Source organism: Ursus maritimus, unplaced genomic scaffold, assembly GCF_017311325.1.
Source record: "Ursus maritimus isolate PB19 unplaced genomic scaffold, ASM1731132v1 scaffold_33, whole genome shotgun sequence".
NCBI lineage: Eukaryota > Metazoa > Chordata > Mammalia > Carnivora > Ursidae > Ursus > Ursus maritimus.
This window is the reverse complement of record NW_024425897.1, coordinates 10,907,735-10,924,347: the sequence shown is the minus strand read 5'-3', so window position 1 is coordinate 10,924,347 and position 16,613 is coordinate 10,907,735. Positions and strand designations below refer to the sequence as shown.

General features: G+C 47.7%; 2 protein-coding genes and 1 long non-coding RNA gene across 7 annotated transcripts in view; 2 read left to right on the top strand and 1 right to left on the bottom strand.

The window, feature by feature from the left end:
* Positions 1-15,298, top strand: part of PIK3IP1 (phosphoinositide-3-kinase interacting protein 1) — a 49,379-nt gene extending 34,081 nt beyond the window's left edge. For 2 of the 3 annotated variants that reach the window (XM_008710593.2, XM_040619757.1), the window contains 2 exons: positions 9,694-9,792; positions 14,922-15,298. In XM_008710593.2, the coding sequence (XP_008708815.1) occupies positions 9,694-9,792; positions 14,922-15,030 (208 nt within the window). In that variant the 3' untranslated portion in view covers positions 15,031-15,298. The remainder of the gene's footprint in view (positions 1-9,693; positions 9,793-14,921) is intronic. The other variant, XM_040619755.1, reaches the window with a different exon arrangement.
* The window catches only part of LIMK2 (LIM domain kinase 2), a 53,869-nt gene that overhangs the window by 20,643 nt on the left and 16,613 nt on the right, over positions 1-16,613 (bottom strand). Inside the window, exon 1 of one of the 2 annotated variants that reach the window (XM_008710591.2) lies at positions 2,423-2,516. The exons of the other annotated variant lie outside the window; for it this stretch is intronic. Coding sequence (XP_008708813.1) covers positions 2,423-2,475 — 53 coding nt within the window. The 5' untranslated portion in view covers positions 2,476-2,516. Of the gene's footprint in view, positions 1-2,422; positions 2,517-16,613 lie in introns of those variants that run through there. 2 annotated transcript variants of the gene reach the window in all.
* On the top strand, positions 2,643-4,318 carry LOC103681083. Of its 2 annotated transcripts, none has more exons than XR_005831686.1 (2): positions 2,643-2,906; positions 3,792-4,318. It is a non-coding gene; the product is annotated as an uncharacterized LOC103681083 (long non-coding RNA). The 2 variants fall into 2 exon arrangements; XR_573232.2 differs by lacking the exon at positions 2,643-2,906 and adding an exon at positions 2,935-3,138.

Here is a 16,613-nt window from a genome sequence, read left to right as displayed (position 1 = left end):
ACTTGGGAGCATAGCTATAATTGTATCTCCCCCCTTTCACTAGCGGCATTGGCGGAGAAGACCGTGCACTCTGCTGAGGGCAGTCTGTCAAGCAGAGGTGTACAGGTACAAAAATTACATTCTCCATTCCCTGCCCCCTCATCCCTCCCTTGTGCATTGTCACGCCTGATCATGTCCCCATGGAATTCGGTTGCGTCACTTTCCTGCAACCACAGCCCTAGAACTCCTGTGGACTCTGTACTCCCCCAGACACTTGGGGTCAAGGACTTAATTTGTTTCACAGAATCTGGTAATGGTTGTGTTCAGGAGCCCAGAAAGTCCAACCCCTATGCTCTGCAGTGGAGGAAACTGAGGCCCAGGGAGAGGACTGGCACCTGGTCAGAGGAGCCCTTGAGGATGCCCTGAAATAAGGGAGGGGACTGATGGTGGGAGCAGCTTTCTGACCAGTGACAATGGTGATTGATTAGACTGGTACCTGGGAGAGCAGAAGGTCTGGGTGGTCCTTCCTGTGGGGCACAAAGCCCTGCATGCTGGCTATCTCTTCAGAAGTGGCTCCAGGAATGTGGCCTCTCATTTGGGGGAGGTGGGAGGGGCTAAGGTAAATCAGTACCCCCCTGACTCCAGCTGGGCAAACAAGGACTGGGCAGAGAGAAGGTAGTCAGTTCCCCAGAGGCACTGAGACACAGCAAGACAAGGAACAGGCAGGCCTGGGCGGCACTGGTGGCATGACCCTCAAAAGGTCCAGGTTGAGAGTTCATTATCTGCTCTAGCTCTGAGTTGTGTCCTGTCCCCAGAGATTAAAAGGGGCATGGCATTCCTTGCTCCTAAGGGAACAACCCCTCCCCCAAACTGCCTTTCCAGGATTAAGAGTGAGAGGGATTAATGAGGCCCTGGTCTAAACTAGTGGCTACTTCAAACGCTTGGCATCTTGATTCCACATGGCAAAACCTACTCCTAAACTCAAGATCAATTTCCACTGGCTCTTCAGAAAAGAATTTTTACCATCCCTTCAATGTGCCAGGAAAACTGTGGGGGCCCTTTCTGGACTCTCTCTGCTGGGAGAGAAAAGCAAACCTGAGACTTGCCCTTGGGGGAGGTGTGAGCAGAGGAAGGTGCAGCCTCCCGAAGGAGGAAACAAACTCAGAAAGACAGGAAAGGTGACCAGAGAGACTCCACAAGTTAATTCTGTTGAAAGTGGTTGCCTCTTCCATAAAATTGGGATACACAATGCCATCAGGCTTTGAGAGAATCAAAAGATAAAAGTGCCTAACAGGATGCCTGGAAGAGTTAGCACTGAGGACCAGTCCGCTACCCCCTCCCCCCAAATCCAAAGGCTTCCCATCACTCTACCAGGGTCCAGTAATTCCGGGAAACCACATGGTGTTCTGCTTTTCTGCTCAGGGCATGGCCACCTGACTAGTATCCTGGCAGCGAGGTCTGGGCATGGAGCTGGGTTGGGGAAGCCAAAAGGGAGAGGTCGACCAGGACCACTGGTGAGGGGGAGGCAGCCCTTGGAACAACAGGCTGCTTCTGAAGAATGAAAACAAGCCCCACCCTGGCCAGGAATGGCTCCATTCAGGAGGGACCCTGAGGGCTAGAAACCCCCTGGGGAGTTTCTGTTGGAGGTAGGGTGGGGCAGAGAGCAAAGAAAGGCAGGTCAGAAGTAGAAAGTTTCCACATCTCCCTCTGAGAAGCCGTACAGAGAAAGGCCTGCAGAGGTCTCAGGTCTGGGGAACTGGCCTGCGTGGGGTGGGAGTGGGGGAGTTGGCGGGGGCTGGGCAGGAAGCTCAGGACACTTCAAAGCCAACTGCCCCAGTCTCGGAAGCACCTGCCCAGGCCTTTACCTAGCAACTGTACTCACCTGGGAACTCAGAAGCCCTTGGTGCCAGAGGCAAATGTGCCTGCCATTAATATAAAAAATGTTTATAGAGCACCTACTGTGTACTAGGCTGCCCACACCCAGGCCTTGCCAGCTTCTTCCATGCTGTTTGACAAAACCTGCCCATCCTGCTTGTTGGGACAAATTCCTGGCAGACAGCACGGACTGCAGGTAAGACATGTGAAAGCTGGAAGAAAGCGCCCTATTTGTGCTCTTCCCCCGGAAGCAGTAACACCAAGAACAGGCAGGGTCACCGGCATCTTTTGGAGGCTCTGCCAGGTGTGCCTGGGAAGGAAGCAGAGCTGGAGTTCCCCAGGAGCTTCCGTCTGGGCGTATCTCTCACCTCACCTTCCTAGAACATGGTGGAAGCCTTCCCCAGGCCTATTCTGCTTGGAAAGAGCTTCTGCTAGCTTCTGCCTGACAGTACCGATGGTCAACGGACAAGTGAAATCTGAGAAGCAGGTTCAGGGAGGCCTCTGCCCACCCTAAGGATCAGGGGCCAGAAGAGGAGATGTGGAGAGGGGGACTCAGAGCCCAACTCACCGAAAGGGGTCTCTGGAGGTGAAGTAAGCCGGGACGGACAAGTAACTCCCCATCTTCTTCCCACACCAGATAAACAAGCTCAGCTGCAAACCCGTCTGGGAGTGCCTCAGGCTGGCTGCGGACGGCCACCATGACAGGCCCAGGGCTCCCGGCACCTCTGGCTGTGGGCGGGCTGCCCAGGGCTCACCTCTCCCTCCGGAGAAGCCGGAGGGGCGTGAGGACTCCGGGCCACTTGCCCCCCAGCAGATTCCCGCAGGGGGTCATGGCTGGGACGGCTCCTCCCCAGTTCTCGGAAGCTCCGGTGGACCCTCAGGACTCCGGGAGAAACACCTCTCTGCAGAGGCTACACACACACAGGGATTCTTGGGCCGGAGCCGGTGACTAGCTAAGAAAGAAGAGCTGCTGTCAAGTTAGCCTTCTTCTTCAGTCCCTCCCCTGATGAGGGAGGGAGGGAGGAAGAGGAGGGGCTCCTCGCGGAACCGAGGTGTGTGGTTGGAGCAGCTATTAGGAAATAGACCTTGCAGGCAAGGGGTGGAGCTGGGCTGGAGGGAGGCTGCAGGCTAGCGCCACAGACAATAACCAGGACTGGTTGAGCGTCCACCCCTGAGCTCGGAAAGGGCAGGGCAGAGAGAGAGAAAGAGAGCCCATCTGCCTCCAAGTGTCCCCAGCCTGAGGAGCTGCCCAAAGGATAGTTAACTCTGCAACTCTGCTCGGAGGTGAAGGAAAGCACAGGATACCAATTCCAGGCCAAGCCACGCCCCCCCCAAAAGGCGGGGTGGGGTGGTGAGGGGGGGCTGGGGGGGTGGGGGGTGCTGTCTCTTGGGCAGGGGAGGCAGGTCTAGAGACTAGAAACCCAGGTCCAGAAAGCTGCCCTCTAGATTCTCTGCTCCGGACTGGTATCTACTGGGTCCTGGCGCTAGGCTCCCCATTCATCCCTTTCCTCTGCCTGGCCTGGGGACAGCCCCCAGAGCTAGCCAATGGGGGTTGCCACTCCACTTCTGGGCAGAGCTGTGCTGAGCATGAGGAAACAAGGCCTAGAGTGTTAACTGACACCTGACGTTTCTCCACGTAGCAAACCCTGTGTAGCACTCTCTTATTTCTCCAAGATGGGAATTCTCTCCAACAAGGAAAGCGAGGTTCTGAGAGATTAGCTAACTAACCCAAGTCCAAAATACTAGTCAGCGACAGGGCTGGGATTTAAATGTAGGCCTGTGTGAGAGCCCCACAGCCAGAGTTCTCAGCCCAGAGCTCATTCTGACTCTTTAAGGGGAAATATATCCCTCAAAGCCTTTCTGCCAGTTGGAGACAGCACAGGAACTGGAGCCCAGGTCACCTGTTACCTCTCTTTCATTTTTTCTCTCATTGCCAGAACACCATCCATTGGCCTCAGTGGGCAGTGGTGCTTCTTCTGCTGTGTCCCTGGCAACCAGGCTTCTCAAACTGAAAAATGGAGCACGATGGAGGACAAGGCTGGAAATGCCTGTGGGGATGATGGGCCTAAGTATCTGGAGTGGCAGCCTGGCTGAAGAGCACCAGCTGAGGGGATGACCAAACCAGAGCCCACCACTGGGAAAGCCCCTTATTCCTCTGCCTGCAGGGCTGCGAGGGGAAAAGCAAGGTTGCTGGAGTGGGACACATCCAGACCCCACTGTTGGACTTGAGGGAGTAACAGCCGCTCTCTCCTACCAGGCACACATTCCTCTCTACTGAAGTCACCCTGTCACCGTGACAGGAAAGTCTGTGGCAAAGGTGGTGGCTGGGTTACAAGGGAACCTTTTCCCATTCCTCTACTGACTGGGCACAAGGGTAACAATGAGTGTGATAAGAGAGATTGTGTTTGCACCCTGTGTTTGCACCCAGATACCATTTATTAAACACTTGGTATGTTCCACGGTATTAAGTGCCCTCCATTTGTTATCTATCATACTTAAATTGCCAATATATGGGGTAGATGTTATCATCCCCATTTAACAGATGAGGAAACTGAGGTTCAGAAGGGTTATGTCAATAACCTGAAGACAAACGGCTAGTAAGTGGTGCAGCTGGGTTTCAAACATACTCTGTGTGATTGTAGATCACAGGTCAGGACACTTTTTCCCTAAAGGGCCTGAGAACAAATATTTTAGGTTTTGCAGGCCTACACAAATACAGAATCTGTCACTGCAGTGCGAAAGTGGCCATATAAAAAATATAAACAAATGGACATGGCTGCTTTCCAACAAGCCTTTATTTATGGGCAATGAAAATAGAATTTCATGTAATTTTCATGTGCCATGAAACATTCTTTTGCTTCCCCACCCCCACTCATTAAAAAATGTAAAAATCACAGGCCATACAAAAACAGGCAATGGACTATAGTTCACCAACCTTTGCTCTGCAGCTAAGGCATGCAAGCACTCTGTCTACTGCCCCTAATAGTGAAGACCAGCTTTTGGCATGTGTGCAGAACTCAGCCACATCTATGTACTGGCACACAGACACCACACTCCAGCCCCAGAGGCAGCCAGCAGGGAGTAAGCAGCACTGGATGGGCACTCACTCTGCACCAAGCACTGCTCACAGCACTCACACATATGAATGAATTTTAACCCACACTAGTCAGTAGTGCTATGCGTTCTCCCTTCTTACAGAGGGAGGAATTGAAGTACAGGGTCTAAATTGCTTGTATGAGGTTACCCAGCTAAATAAGTAAGAGGAGAAGCCAGGATTCGAACCCAGGCTTTCTATACTGAGCTCTAACATTGCTGTGCTGGAACCCAGTCTGGGCCCGAAGCCAGACTGTCTGGGTTTGAATGTGACAATGTGCTGCGTGTAAGCCCTTGGCACAGAGTCTGGAACACATTAAGGGTTGATAAATGTTAGCTGCTAATACCATTAAGACTATTGTTACTACTACTATGGGCTAGCTATGTGGCCTTCAGCAAGTCGCTGCCTCTGTCTGGGCCTTGGTTAGATCTCTAAATGGCTTCCAGCTTCAACACTTTCAACCCTAGGAGTTTGCGGAGGGCTCCCTGTTTTCCTTGGGTCTCAAACTGAGTTTAAACTTCTTGAGCCAGCTCTGAGGTGACTGGGATCCCAACCTGGGGACCACAAAGGAGCAATAGAGGAGGTCAGGCAGGGTAGAAAGGGGAAACAACACACAGGATACCAAAAGGCCTGTTCAGCTGGAAAGCTGGGAGCTCTTTCTCCCAGTGATAGAGCCAACTATTTCTCACCAAAAATCTATTATGTTCCCTTGTAACTCGATCAGGCAAGAAGGGGGCCCCAAATTAAGTCTGGAACTAGCAAATTATCTTCTAATTGCACCCTCTGATTTTCATCTGATGAACAGAGTGCAGATGGAAGAAAATGCAAGCCACAAAGAGACTGGGGCCAGGGAGCCCATGAGCATAACTCCTCTTGACATTTCACACAGCTCTGCTGTTCCAGCGGCGGCGGGCGCAGTGAGTCGGTGTCTAGGAATGCGAGCAGGAGGCTTCAGGCGTTCTCTATTCCCCCCCACTCTGCTTACAAAGGACTCGGTGGGTGGGTGGGTGTGTGGGGAACTGGTGTGAGGGCTTCTCAATGCTATGAAAACTGCCTCCCCTTCAAAGAGGGGCAGCCGTCTCCTCATGTCATGAGCGGAAGCCCCTCCTAGGTGGAATCCATCTGACCTCCATAAATCCAGACTTCAGGAGGAACCACTGAAGGACTGATCACCAGATGTGATAAACTGTTGGCTGCTTAGACCCAAGTGTGTGGTTCTTCAAGGCTAACTTCAAAGGGCCTAAACCACCCAGAACTGGGAGGTGAAAGGTCACACTGGAGACTATACTTCCCCCTCCTGCCTTTGGATACTGGCCCTGGGTGTAAAGCTGCTCTTCTAGGTCCCTAGAGCAGCTGGCAGAGGATTCAGCAGTTATGGCTGCCAGAGGCAACTGCAAGGATCCTTGGACTGGCAGTTAGGGACAGGATAAGATGGCAGGAGAGGTACTAATCTCCTGCACATTTCGCAAGTTGGAAACCTGATGAGGAGCCAAGCAAACTGATTCTTCAGAACCAGATGAGATGTGAGAGGCTGAAGGCAATAGCTTTCAAGGCTGGCAGCCCCAAGTGAGCACTCTGGTGAGGAGTGGTGGTGAATGAATGAATCACCCGAACCTCTCCTCAGAAGGCAGCTCCGGTCAGATAGCTAAAGCCCAAGGAACTGTGTTCCTGTGGGGCCCTCTATTGGCCAGGAGGACTCCAACCAAGGAAGGGAGTTCCTGGGGACTCCAATAGCTTCTGAACCTTGAAAGGTGAGCATTGCTATCCCCATCTACTGACCATTTCTCTAGCTTCTGCTCCTCCTCTCTTACAACATGACTATAGCAGTCATCTTTCTAAAACAGGAGTCCTGGATATTCCACTGATAGAAATTTTGCCCAGAGGGGGGTGCCTGGGTGGCTCAGTCAGTTAAGCATCTGCCTTCGGCTCAGGTCATGATCCCGGGGTCCTGGGACTGAGCCCCCCCCGCGTGTGTGGGGGGGTCCCTGCTCAGCAGGAGCCTGCTTCTCCCTCTGCCTGCCCCTCCCCCAGCTTGTGTGTGCGTGCTCTCTCTCTCTCAAATAAATAAACAAAATCTTTAAAAAAAAAAGGAAAGAAGTCTTACCCAGAGAAATATTCCTGCGAATGAGCTAGGACACATATCCAGCACTATTTAATACTAAAAGATTAGGAACAGTCATGTGTCTATTAACAGGAGTGGGCTCAGGGCACCTGGGTTCCTCAGTCAGTTAAGCATCTGCCTTTGGCTCAGGTCATGACCCCAGGGTCCTGGGACTGAGCCCCGCATTCGCATTCGGCTCCCTGCTCAGCAGGGAGCCTGCTTCTCCCTCTCCCGCTTCCCCTGCTTGTGCTCTCTCTCTCTCTCTGTGTCAAATAAATAAAAAAATCTTTAAAAAAAAAATAGGAGTGGGTGAAATACAATTACACATGCATACTACAGAATATTATGCTGCTGTTAAAAATAATGAGGTAAGGTGTTATATAAAAAAATCCAAGTGTCAGAAAGAGTGTACACTATAATTCCATTATTTAAAAACTCTACATACACAATCCTTAGAGAACATCTGGAAGACTTCACTACTTGGTTATCAGTTTCTCCTTTCAAGTAGTGAGACATCTGGAAGCAGGGATAAAAACAGCATTGATTTTCTACCATTTTGATACTGCTTGCATTTTTTCCTTACACTTAAGTGCTGGTTTGTAAAATGATAAATGGATAACAACAAAAAGAAATCCCAAGATTTAGAACAAACACCTCCTTACACTTTTTTCCTAGTGCTCTTGTCCAAAGACAAAGCCTGCCTGGGTGCACTGCACTCAAGACTCCCGGGGCTATTTCTTTTTCTTTCTTTCTTTTTTTTTTTTTTTAAAGATTTATGTATTTTTTTGAGAGAGAGAGAGAGAGAGGGACTGCGTGCATAATAGTGGGGGGAGGGAGAGAGGGAGAAGGAGAGGGAGAGAAGCAGACTCCCCATTGATGTGAGGCTCGATCCCACAACACTGAGATCATGACCTGAGCTGAAATCAACAGTCAGACGCTTAACTAACTGAGCCACCCAGATGCCCTTCCTGGGCTCTTTCTTCAGCGTCCCCACCAGGGTCATGGCTCTGGCCACCTCCTACCCCATTCCACTTCCTGCCCCAGCCACACAGGCTTTCCCAAGCCTTTGCTGTCTTAGCTCCTCCTACAGCCTCCTCCATCTTCAGGCTGGTGGCTGTCTCCTTTTTCCAGGTCCAACTCCAACAGAGCACTCAATCTCTTCTGGGAAGAGTTCCCTTGATGTATCCCTAAGCACCACACAGGAAGGGCTCTGAGCCCGTATCTGTCTAGTGCCAGATCAAACTACATGAGGCCCATACCAGGCTCACCCTGCATCCAGAGATGCCCACTACATAAACAGATGACTTAAGAACCCCCTTATGAGCAACTATAGTACTAGAATGATGATGGTAACTACTGTTTATAAAGCATTTTCAGTTCACAGAGGGCTATTATATTCATCATCTAGTTTAGTCCCTGTAACAACCTCATGAGAGATACCTATAGCACAGGCTGGGCAAGGGAAGCCCAAAGATATTAGGTGATTCATCCGAGGTTACTGCTGGGAAGTACAAGACCGAGATTAAAAGCCACCTTGCTGACCTCAAATCCCATGCCTTTTCCTCAACATGAGCCCTAGCAAGGTGTTTAGGAATCCCACCTCTCCAGTATAGGGCCCCAAACTGCTGAGTGTGTTGAATTCCTGCATCTGATTTTTCTAGGTTTCCTGCCCACATTCTTACTGTCAGGATATCATGAAAGAGCTTACCAAATGCCTTGTGGAAATCAAGAGAGGGTTTCATGACTTGCAACCCAGTGAAAACATGAAGTCATGACTAATTCACTACTGCTGAATCCTAGTGATGGACTCTTTTCTAAGTGCTCATTGTCCACCTATTCTATCATCTGCAAAATTCCACAGAATTCCATTAGAATTTGATGAAGGAATCAAGTCAAAAGGATTATGAGTTTACTTTTTCCAGGATCTCTTTTTCCTCCTTTTTGAAAACTGAGCCAGTTAGCCATTTCCACCTTTATTTTGCTAATAAATCCCTGGTACAAGGCAGGTGTGGATCAAATAATCATTGTACTTGGGGTACTGCCCGCATTCTATGAGGTTTCTCAAAAATTACTAATAGTGGTTCTGCTACTATGCCACAATGATTTTTCATTTTTTTTCTTTTTTCAGTATACTGGGAAATAATTTTCTATCTAAAAACTAAACACATTTCATGTGATTTGGTACCCTCATGATCTTGGGCTTCCCATCCTCCCTTCCTAGTATCAAGTTCATGAGCTGTAAATCAAAGGATTGGACTAAATCTCTAAGGTTCTATCCAGATTTCCATGACACTTAAGACGGATGCCAAGGATTATCTTTTGCTGGGTGTTTGTTAACATGACACCACATTCCAGAAGTCGTGGACACTTAGCTCTCACTCTGCAAAACACTAAGTTCCATGAGTTAGGAACTGAAGTAGGCTTGCTCACAAAGGCTCTCATTTAATTCTCAAAACTTTGTGAGGTTGAGGTTGCCATCTCCTTTTTACATATGAAGAACTAAGGTTCACAGAGAAGGCTGTGATTCGAGGTCATGGGTCCAGGAATTGGCAGAGCTGGAATTTAACCCAAGTCTTTGGATTCCAGATCCGAGACAGTAAAGCTGCCTCAAATAACTATTTTACACTTGCTATTTGATTTGCAGTGGTATTTCTGAAACGTGGTTGAGAGAACAGCAGCATCAGACTCCCGGGGGCAGCTTGTTGAAAATGAAGACTCCAGGGCCTTACCTGAAGCCTACATGGTAAGAATTGCTTAGACTATGCCCAAGAATCCACATTTTAAACAAGCCCCAGTGTTTCTGATGTACACTGAAGACTGAATCCACTACTTTACTCTTTCCTATGGGCTCTTCCACTTGATTTCATTCTTCTCTTACACTAACCTTGAGAGGCAAGCAGGATAGGTCATTATTACCCCCTGGCTACAAATGAGGAAATGATTCAAAGATAGGTTGTTCACCTTCTTATTCTGGATTGAGCTTAAAAAAATAAATGTTTGGTGGTTGATATTTTGTAAAGCCTTGGCTCACTGGGGACTTTCACCTTCCTGGTATTGTTCTTACTCATTTGTAACTCCACAGTAGCTGCCTCTCTTTTTAATTCAGTGATATTACAGTGGCACTCAGGGTATGGAGGGAAAAGATGACTCCAGCATATAGGGTCATCTCATGAAAAGGCCACATTTGGAACTGAAACAAAACACAAGGGCTGACATCAGCCAATTTCAGAAACAGCTGATGCTGCTGTAAGAGTCAGTACTATTGATGGGAGCCCAGTAGAGCGCGCTCTGATCTAAGCAGGATCACTACAGAGCAGCCTCAGGAAGGTATGACCAGAAGATGACTGACAGAAGAAAACTATCATCAAATCTGGTTTGAGGTACTTGGGAGGTTTTTCGTGCTAATAGTGATGAATGTGGAGAAAGAGAATTTGCTAGCACCCCTCCAGTACTGCCCAAAGGAAGGGGGAATTCTAACCCTCGGGGGAAAAATACAAGGCAAATTAGCTGCCACAGTGCAGAAGGCATGCCATCCCTTGAGCTTTGATGGTTTTAGGCTTTGTAATGACATTTATAAACACAGGTCTTTCTCCATTCTCCCACTTCAGAAGGAAAGCTCTTGCTTGGGAGAAAACTGCAGAGCAAAGAGATGGTGTTGATGCATACTGAAAGGGCTTCATCCACATGTCCAAAAAGAAAGGTGGTCATTTGACAAAAACATCATTTGCCTAACAAACACTGAGCACCCACTGCGCTCTGGGTTAGGGTTAAGCTCTGGATACAAAGATGAACTAGATATGGCTCCAGACTTGGAGAATTTCATAATCTAAGAGTGATGTTAGATGTGGGGGCGCCTGGGTGGCACAGCGGTTAAGCGTCTGCCTTCGGCTTAGGGCGTGATCCCAGCGTTATGGGATCGAGCCCCACATCAGGCTCCTCCGCTATGAGCCTGCTTCTTCCTCTTCCGTTGGCCCCCCCCCCCCGGGTGTTTTTTTCTTTGTAAAAAAAAAAAAAAAAAAAAAAAGAGTGATGTTAGATGTGTAAACAGATACTGACAGAACTATAACTGAGGTATGAGAATAACAAAGAGGAAGAAAGTCTGTTTGGTGGGGAAAGTTCAGGGTGGATCCGGCGAGGTTCTGCCACAGGGAACAAGATGTATCAGTTGAAATTGTTGGAGAGGATGTGGAGAAAGGGGATCCCTCCTACATTGTTGGTGGGAATGCAAGTTGGTACAGCCACTCTGGAAAACAGTGTGGAGGTCCCTTAAAAAGTTAAAAATTGAGCTACCCTATGATCCAGCCATTGCACTACTGGGTATTTACCACAAAGATACAGACGTAGTGAAGAGAAGGGCCATATGCACCCCAATGTTCATAGCAGCAATGTCCACAATAGCTAAATCGTGGAAGGAGCCGAGATGCCCTTCAACAGATGACTGGATTAAGAAGTTGTGGTCCATTTATACAATGGAATATTACTCAGCTATCAGAAAGAACGAGTTCTCAACATTTGCTACAACATGGACAGCACTGGAGGAGATAATGCTAAGTGAAATTAGTCAAGCAGAGAAAGACAACTATCATATGATTTCTCTCATCTACGGAACATAAGAACTAGGATGATCGGTAGGGGAAGAAAGGGATAAAGAAAGGGGGGGTAATCAGAAGGGGGAATGAAACATGAGAGACTATGGACTATGAGAAACAAACTGAGGACTTCAGAGGGTAGGGGGGTGGGGGAATGGGATAGACCGGTGATGGGTAAGGAGGGCACGTATTGCATGGTGCACTGGGTGTTATACACAACTAATGAATCATCGAGCCTTACATCGGAAACCGGGGATGTACTGTATGGTGACTAACATAATATAATAAAAAATCATTAAAAAAAAAAAAAAAGATGTATCAGTTGAATCTAAAGGCTGATTACCAGGCATACAAGAGGGATTCTAGCCTGAAGGAACAACATGTGCAAATGCACTGAGGCATAACAGAGTATGGTCCGTAAGCTGCAGAGCAGGGCACATGTGAAGGGTGATCAGAGAGGAGGCTGGGATGGTGGGAGAGGGCAAGGGCAGATCACCAAGAGGCAGGTCTGTGAGGTGAGTCACCCACAGGCAGTGAAGAGTTATCAGAGGTGTTTAAGCAAGCGGAGGTTCCCAATGAACGGAACATAAAGCCGAAACCAAAGAGAGTGCTGGTCTTTAGTTGTCAAATTTGTCTCCTTAAGAGGGCATTTATGTCTCAAGTCTACACTGGCTACAGATATGTCCACAGGAAGTTTGCTGGCCAACTAGTCCTTAAGCACTTAAGAATGAGGTTGTGAGGGGAGCCTGGGTGGCTCAGTCGGTTGCGTGTCTGCCTTCAGCTTGGGTTGTGATCCCAGGTTCCTGGGATCGAGTCCCGCATTGGGCTCCCTGCTCCACGGGGAGCCTGCTTCTCCCTCTGCCTCTCTCTGTCTCTCATGAATAAATAAATAAAATCTTAAAAAAAAAAAAAAGAATGAGGTTGTGACCCCTTAGAGATAATCATCCACTGTTGCTCTATGATACAACTTAATGTCCAACATTCGGTGTCCAAAACTGTGTTTATGTAGACATTCTTCTCCTGGCTGCAGCGGGGGAAAAAAATGCTTTGGATACCTTAATAAATCTCCAGGTGATGCCAGGAAAATAACCCTGGTCTGAAAGAGAAGACCTGATAATTTGACCTGGCTAAAAATAGACTTGCTGTGTGATCTGAGGCAAGCCATTAAACCTTTCTGGGCTTTAATTTCTTCTTCTGTAAAAGGAAGGATTTAGGTAAAAAACAAAAACAAAAAAACAAAACAAAACAAAAAAACCCTTTCACACCAGTAGGCCAATACTGAAGAGAGACACAAGGAAGGGGTTGGGGTCAGAGAAAGGTTGACTGGCTGACCACAGAGACCTCTCCAAGGCTAGCATTACCTTGGTGAATGACCCTAATTCAGGCCTCATTTTTGGCCTCTGAAGTCCAGAAACAGGACTTCATGGTACCCAGAGACGTGAAGACATTCTAGGATGGCTCTAACCATTTATCAATCCTATGGTCCATTTATGAATTCACAATTGAAATTAGAACACCTACATCCTCTATACAGTTAGAACCTCCAGACCCTTCCAGTTATCAAGAAGCCCAAGAAGCTGAATTACGCATCAGAAGGGCTGTTCTGTGAGCATGGATTTAAAGGGAGATGAGCCATGGACAGAAATTTCATTCTGGTACTAGTGAGCCAGCCAAACCCGCCCTGTCTACACCAAAGAACCCCCTTCCGGTGACCAAATCCAGATTCGATATTTTTATCTGGGCGTGCTACTAGTTTTCCCTCATGGACTTTTCACTTTCTGTTTCACTGCTGGCTACTCATTACTCCACTGGCTTTAAAACTGATTTTTAACTGAAAAAAGAGCATTACTTCTTCAGATATTTAACAATCATCAATTCACATATTATTCAGCTCTGAGACACATGTGGCTTCCTAGTAGCTAATAACAAATGGCTAACACTCATGAGTGCTCACACCATGTGAGGCCCTGTTCCTACCCAGTACTACACAGGACTTCCCTCATTTACCCTCCATGATAACACTAGGGAGCAGGCAGAAGGTTAAGTATCTCCATTTTATACATGAAGAAATGAAGCACAAAAAGGGTAAGTAACTTGCCCAATGTGCACAACTAATAGATGACAGAATCAGGACTTGAACCCAAGCAATCTGGTTCTAGAGTCTATGCTCTTAACGACCACATGATACTGCTCTTATTGCATGTAGATCTGAGTGGTTTAACTCCCAGAGGACAAACTTCATTTCCAACTTCTTGGAGAATCACCAACCTACTCACTACCTGCCAAAAATCACCCATAAGTAAAAGATATTATATAAGTATTCCATTTTTTCCACACTATACTTAATATACATATTTAGCTAATGCTACCCTTCAAAGATTTCTAAAATATAAAAAAAGGGGCGCCTGGGTGTCTCAGTCAGTTAGGCAACTGCGTTTGGCTCAGGTCATGATCTTGGGGTCCTGGGATGAGCCCCACATCAGGCTCCCTGCGCGGCAGGGAGCCTACTTCTCCCTTCCCTCTACTCCTACCCCCTGCTCGTGCTCTCTCTCTCTCAAACAAAAAAACCTTAAAAATAAATAAATAAAATATAAAAAACAAATAAAAAGGGGCACCTGGGTGGCACAATCAGTTAAGTGTCTGACTCTTGGTTTCGGCTCAGGTCACGGTCTTGGGGTCCTGAGACTGAGCCCCATGTTGAGCTCCATGCTCAGCATGGAGTCTGCTTAAGACTCTCTCTCCCTCTGTCCCTCCCCGCTGTGCACTTTTCTCACTCTCTCTCTCTCTCATAAATTAAAAGATAGGGGCACCTGGGTGGCTCAGGAGTTAAGTGTCCGACTCTTGATTTTGGCTCAGGTCATAATCTCAGGGTTGTGGGATTAAGCCCTGTGTAGGGCTCCGTGATGGGTATAGAGGCTGCTTAAGATTCTCCTCTATCCTTCTCTCCCCCTCTAAACAAACAAACAAACTTATAATTAGAACTGAAATTTGGGGGCACCTGGGTGGCTCAGTCGTTAAGCGTCTGCCTTCGGCTCAGGGCATGATCCCGGAGTCCTGGGATTGAGCCCCACATTGGGCTCCCTGCTCTGCTGGGAAGCCTGCTTCTTCCTCTCCCACGCCCCCTGCTGTGTTCCCTCTCTCGCTGGCTGTCTCTCTCTCTGTCAAATAAATAAATAAAATCTTAAAAAAAAAAAAAGAACTGAAATTTATCAGATTTCAATTCATAATTAGTTTGGTCTAGAGTAGCTGGACTCATTCTTCCCTCTACTGCTTTTCTCTCCAGGGTTTCTTCCTGTCTGGCTGGTACCTACAGAGAAGTACAGCTCAAGACCTGGACAAGATTCCTGGGTCATCCTTTCTGTCTCCTTTGGGGCAAGAAGACAAAGCTTTAACTTCTTACCTTGACACTTGCAAGTAATTTTCTAAAATAACCCGAACTCTCGAACGTACTCCTCTCTGCCACTTATAGTAACTGCAGCCGTAGTGGCTGCTAAGGGAAGGATATGGGGAAGGGCAGGGAAAGGCCTCGCTTACATCATATCTCTTGGCCACCCTGGCAATTCATTCAACAAATATCTCCCCCACACCAATGATGTGCTCAGTGGTGACACAATGAGGGGCAAAATGTCCCATGGTCCATGACTAGGTTATACTTCACAGAATATTAGAGGTCTCAGGATGTCATTGAGGAGATGATCAAATGAATAAATGTAGAGTTAAAACCACCAAAAAAGCTTCAAAGGGAAGGTCTGTGAAAGCATAAAACAGGGGCCATGACCTATTCTATAATTATTTCCCTGAGACGTTCAAGTAAAGATGTGAAGGATGAGCAGAAGTTAATTAGGCCAAAAGGGAGTGAGGGGGCATTCCAGGCAGAGAGAACAGCAGGAACAAGGGCCTGTCAGAAGGAAGCAAGGTATGTTCTGGACCCTGTGAAGAAGAGCAGTGAGACTGAAAGAGAGAGAGCAGAAGGCGGTGGGGAGAGGCGAGACCACAAAGGGCTTTGTAGGCCACATTAAGGACTGGTTTTTACCCGAGAGTGCTACAGAGTCGTGGAGGTAATGTAAGGATGGAGAGACAGCAGTGTGACGTGGTCAGATTTTTTTTTAAAGGTCATTCACTCTGGCCACTTTGTGGAGAATGGATTGGGTGGTGTGAGTGACTACGCATAGTTAGAAGGCTACTGCAATTATCCAGGGGAGACACGATGGTAGCCTGAACAGGATGGTGGTAGGAGAAATGGAAAGACATGGACGCATTCAAAATATAATCTGGAGATAAAACTGACAGGTGTGGATATGGGATAAGAGAGAGGAGGTATCAAGAAGCACTTCCGGGTTCTGATTTAGGCAGCAGGGTGGATGGTCATGCCATTCAACAGGACAGGTTATATTGAAGAGAAGCTAGTTTTGGGAGGAAGATTGAAAGTCCAGCTGGGTCTGAGATGCCCGGAAGACACTCAAATGGACAGGGGAAGTTGACAGCAAGATAGATAGGACCAGAGCCCAGTAGAAAGGTTTGGACTGTAGATATGAATTTCGGGGTCATCAATGTGTGGAGGACAACAGAAGCCATAGGTGTGGGTGAGATTGCCTAGGGAGAAAGAGAATGTGCTTGGAGAGATAGCGGCATTCAGAGCCAGATAGGGGATAAGCAAATTGGAATGACCAGAAGAGTGGCGGGAAGGGAGTAGAAACCAGGACAGTATGGAACGTCATGGAAGCCAAGGGTTTCAAGAGTGACAAAGACACTAACAAAAAATGTTAACATCTATTAAATCCTAATTATGGCCAGGTACTGTGTGAAGGGCTTTGAATACATGATCAAATTTAATCAGCACAACTTTTTGAGGTAGGAAGCATTTCACTTCTCCTTTTCTAGGTGAGGAAACTGTGGCAAAGAAACTCAAGGTCGGCTGACTCAGGATAAACTGGGATGAAAACCCAAGCAGGCTGACTCCAAACTCATTCACTTG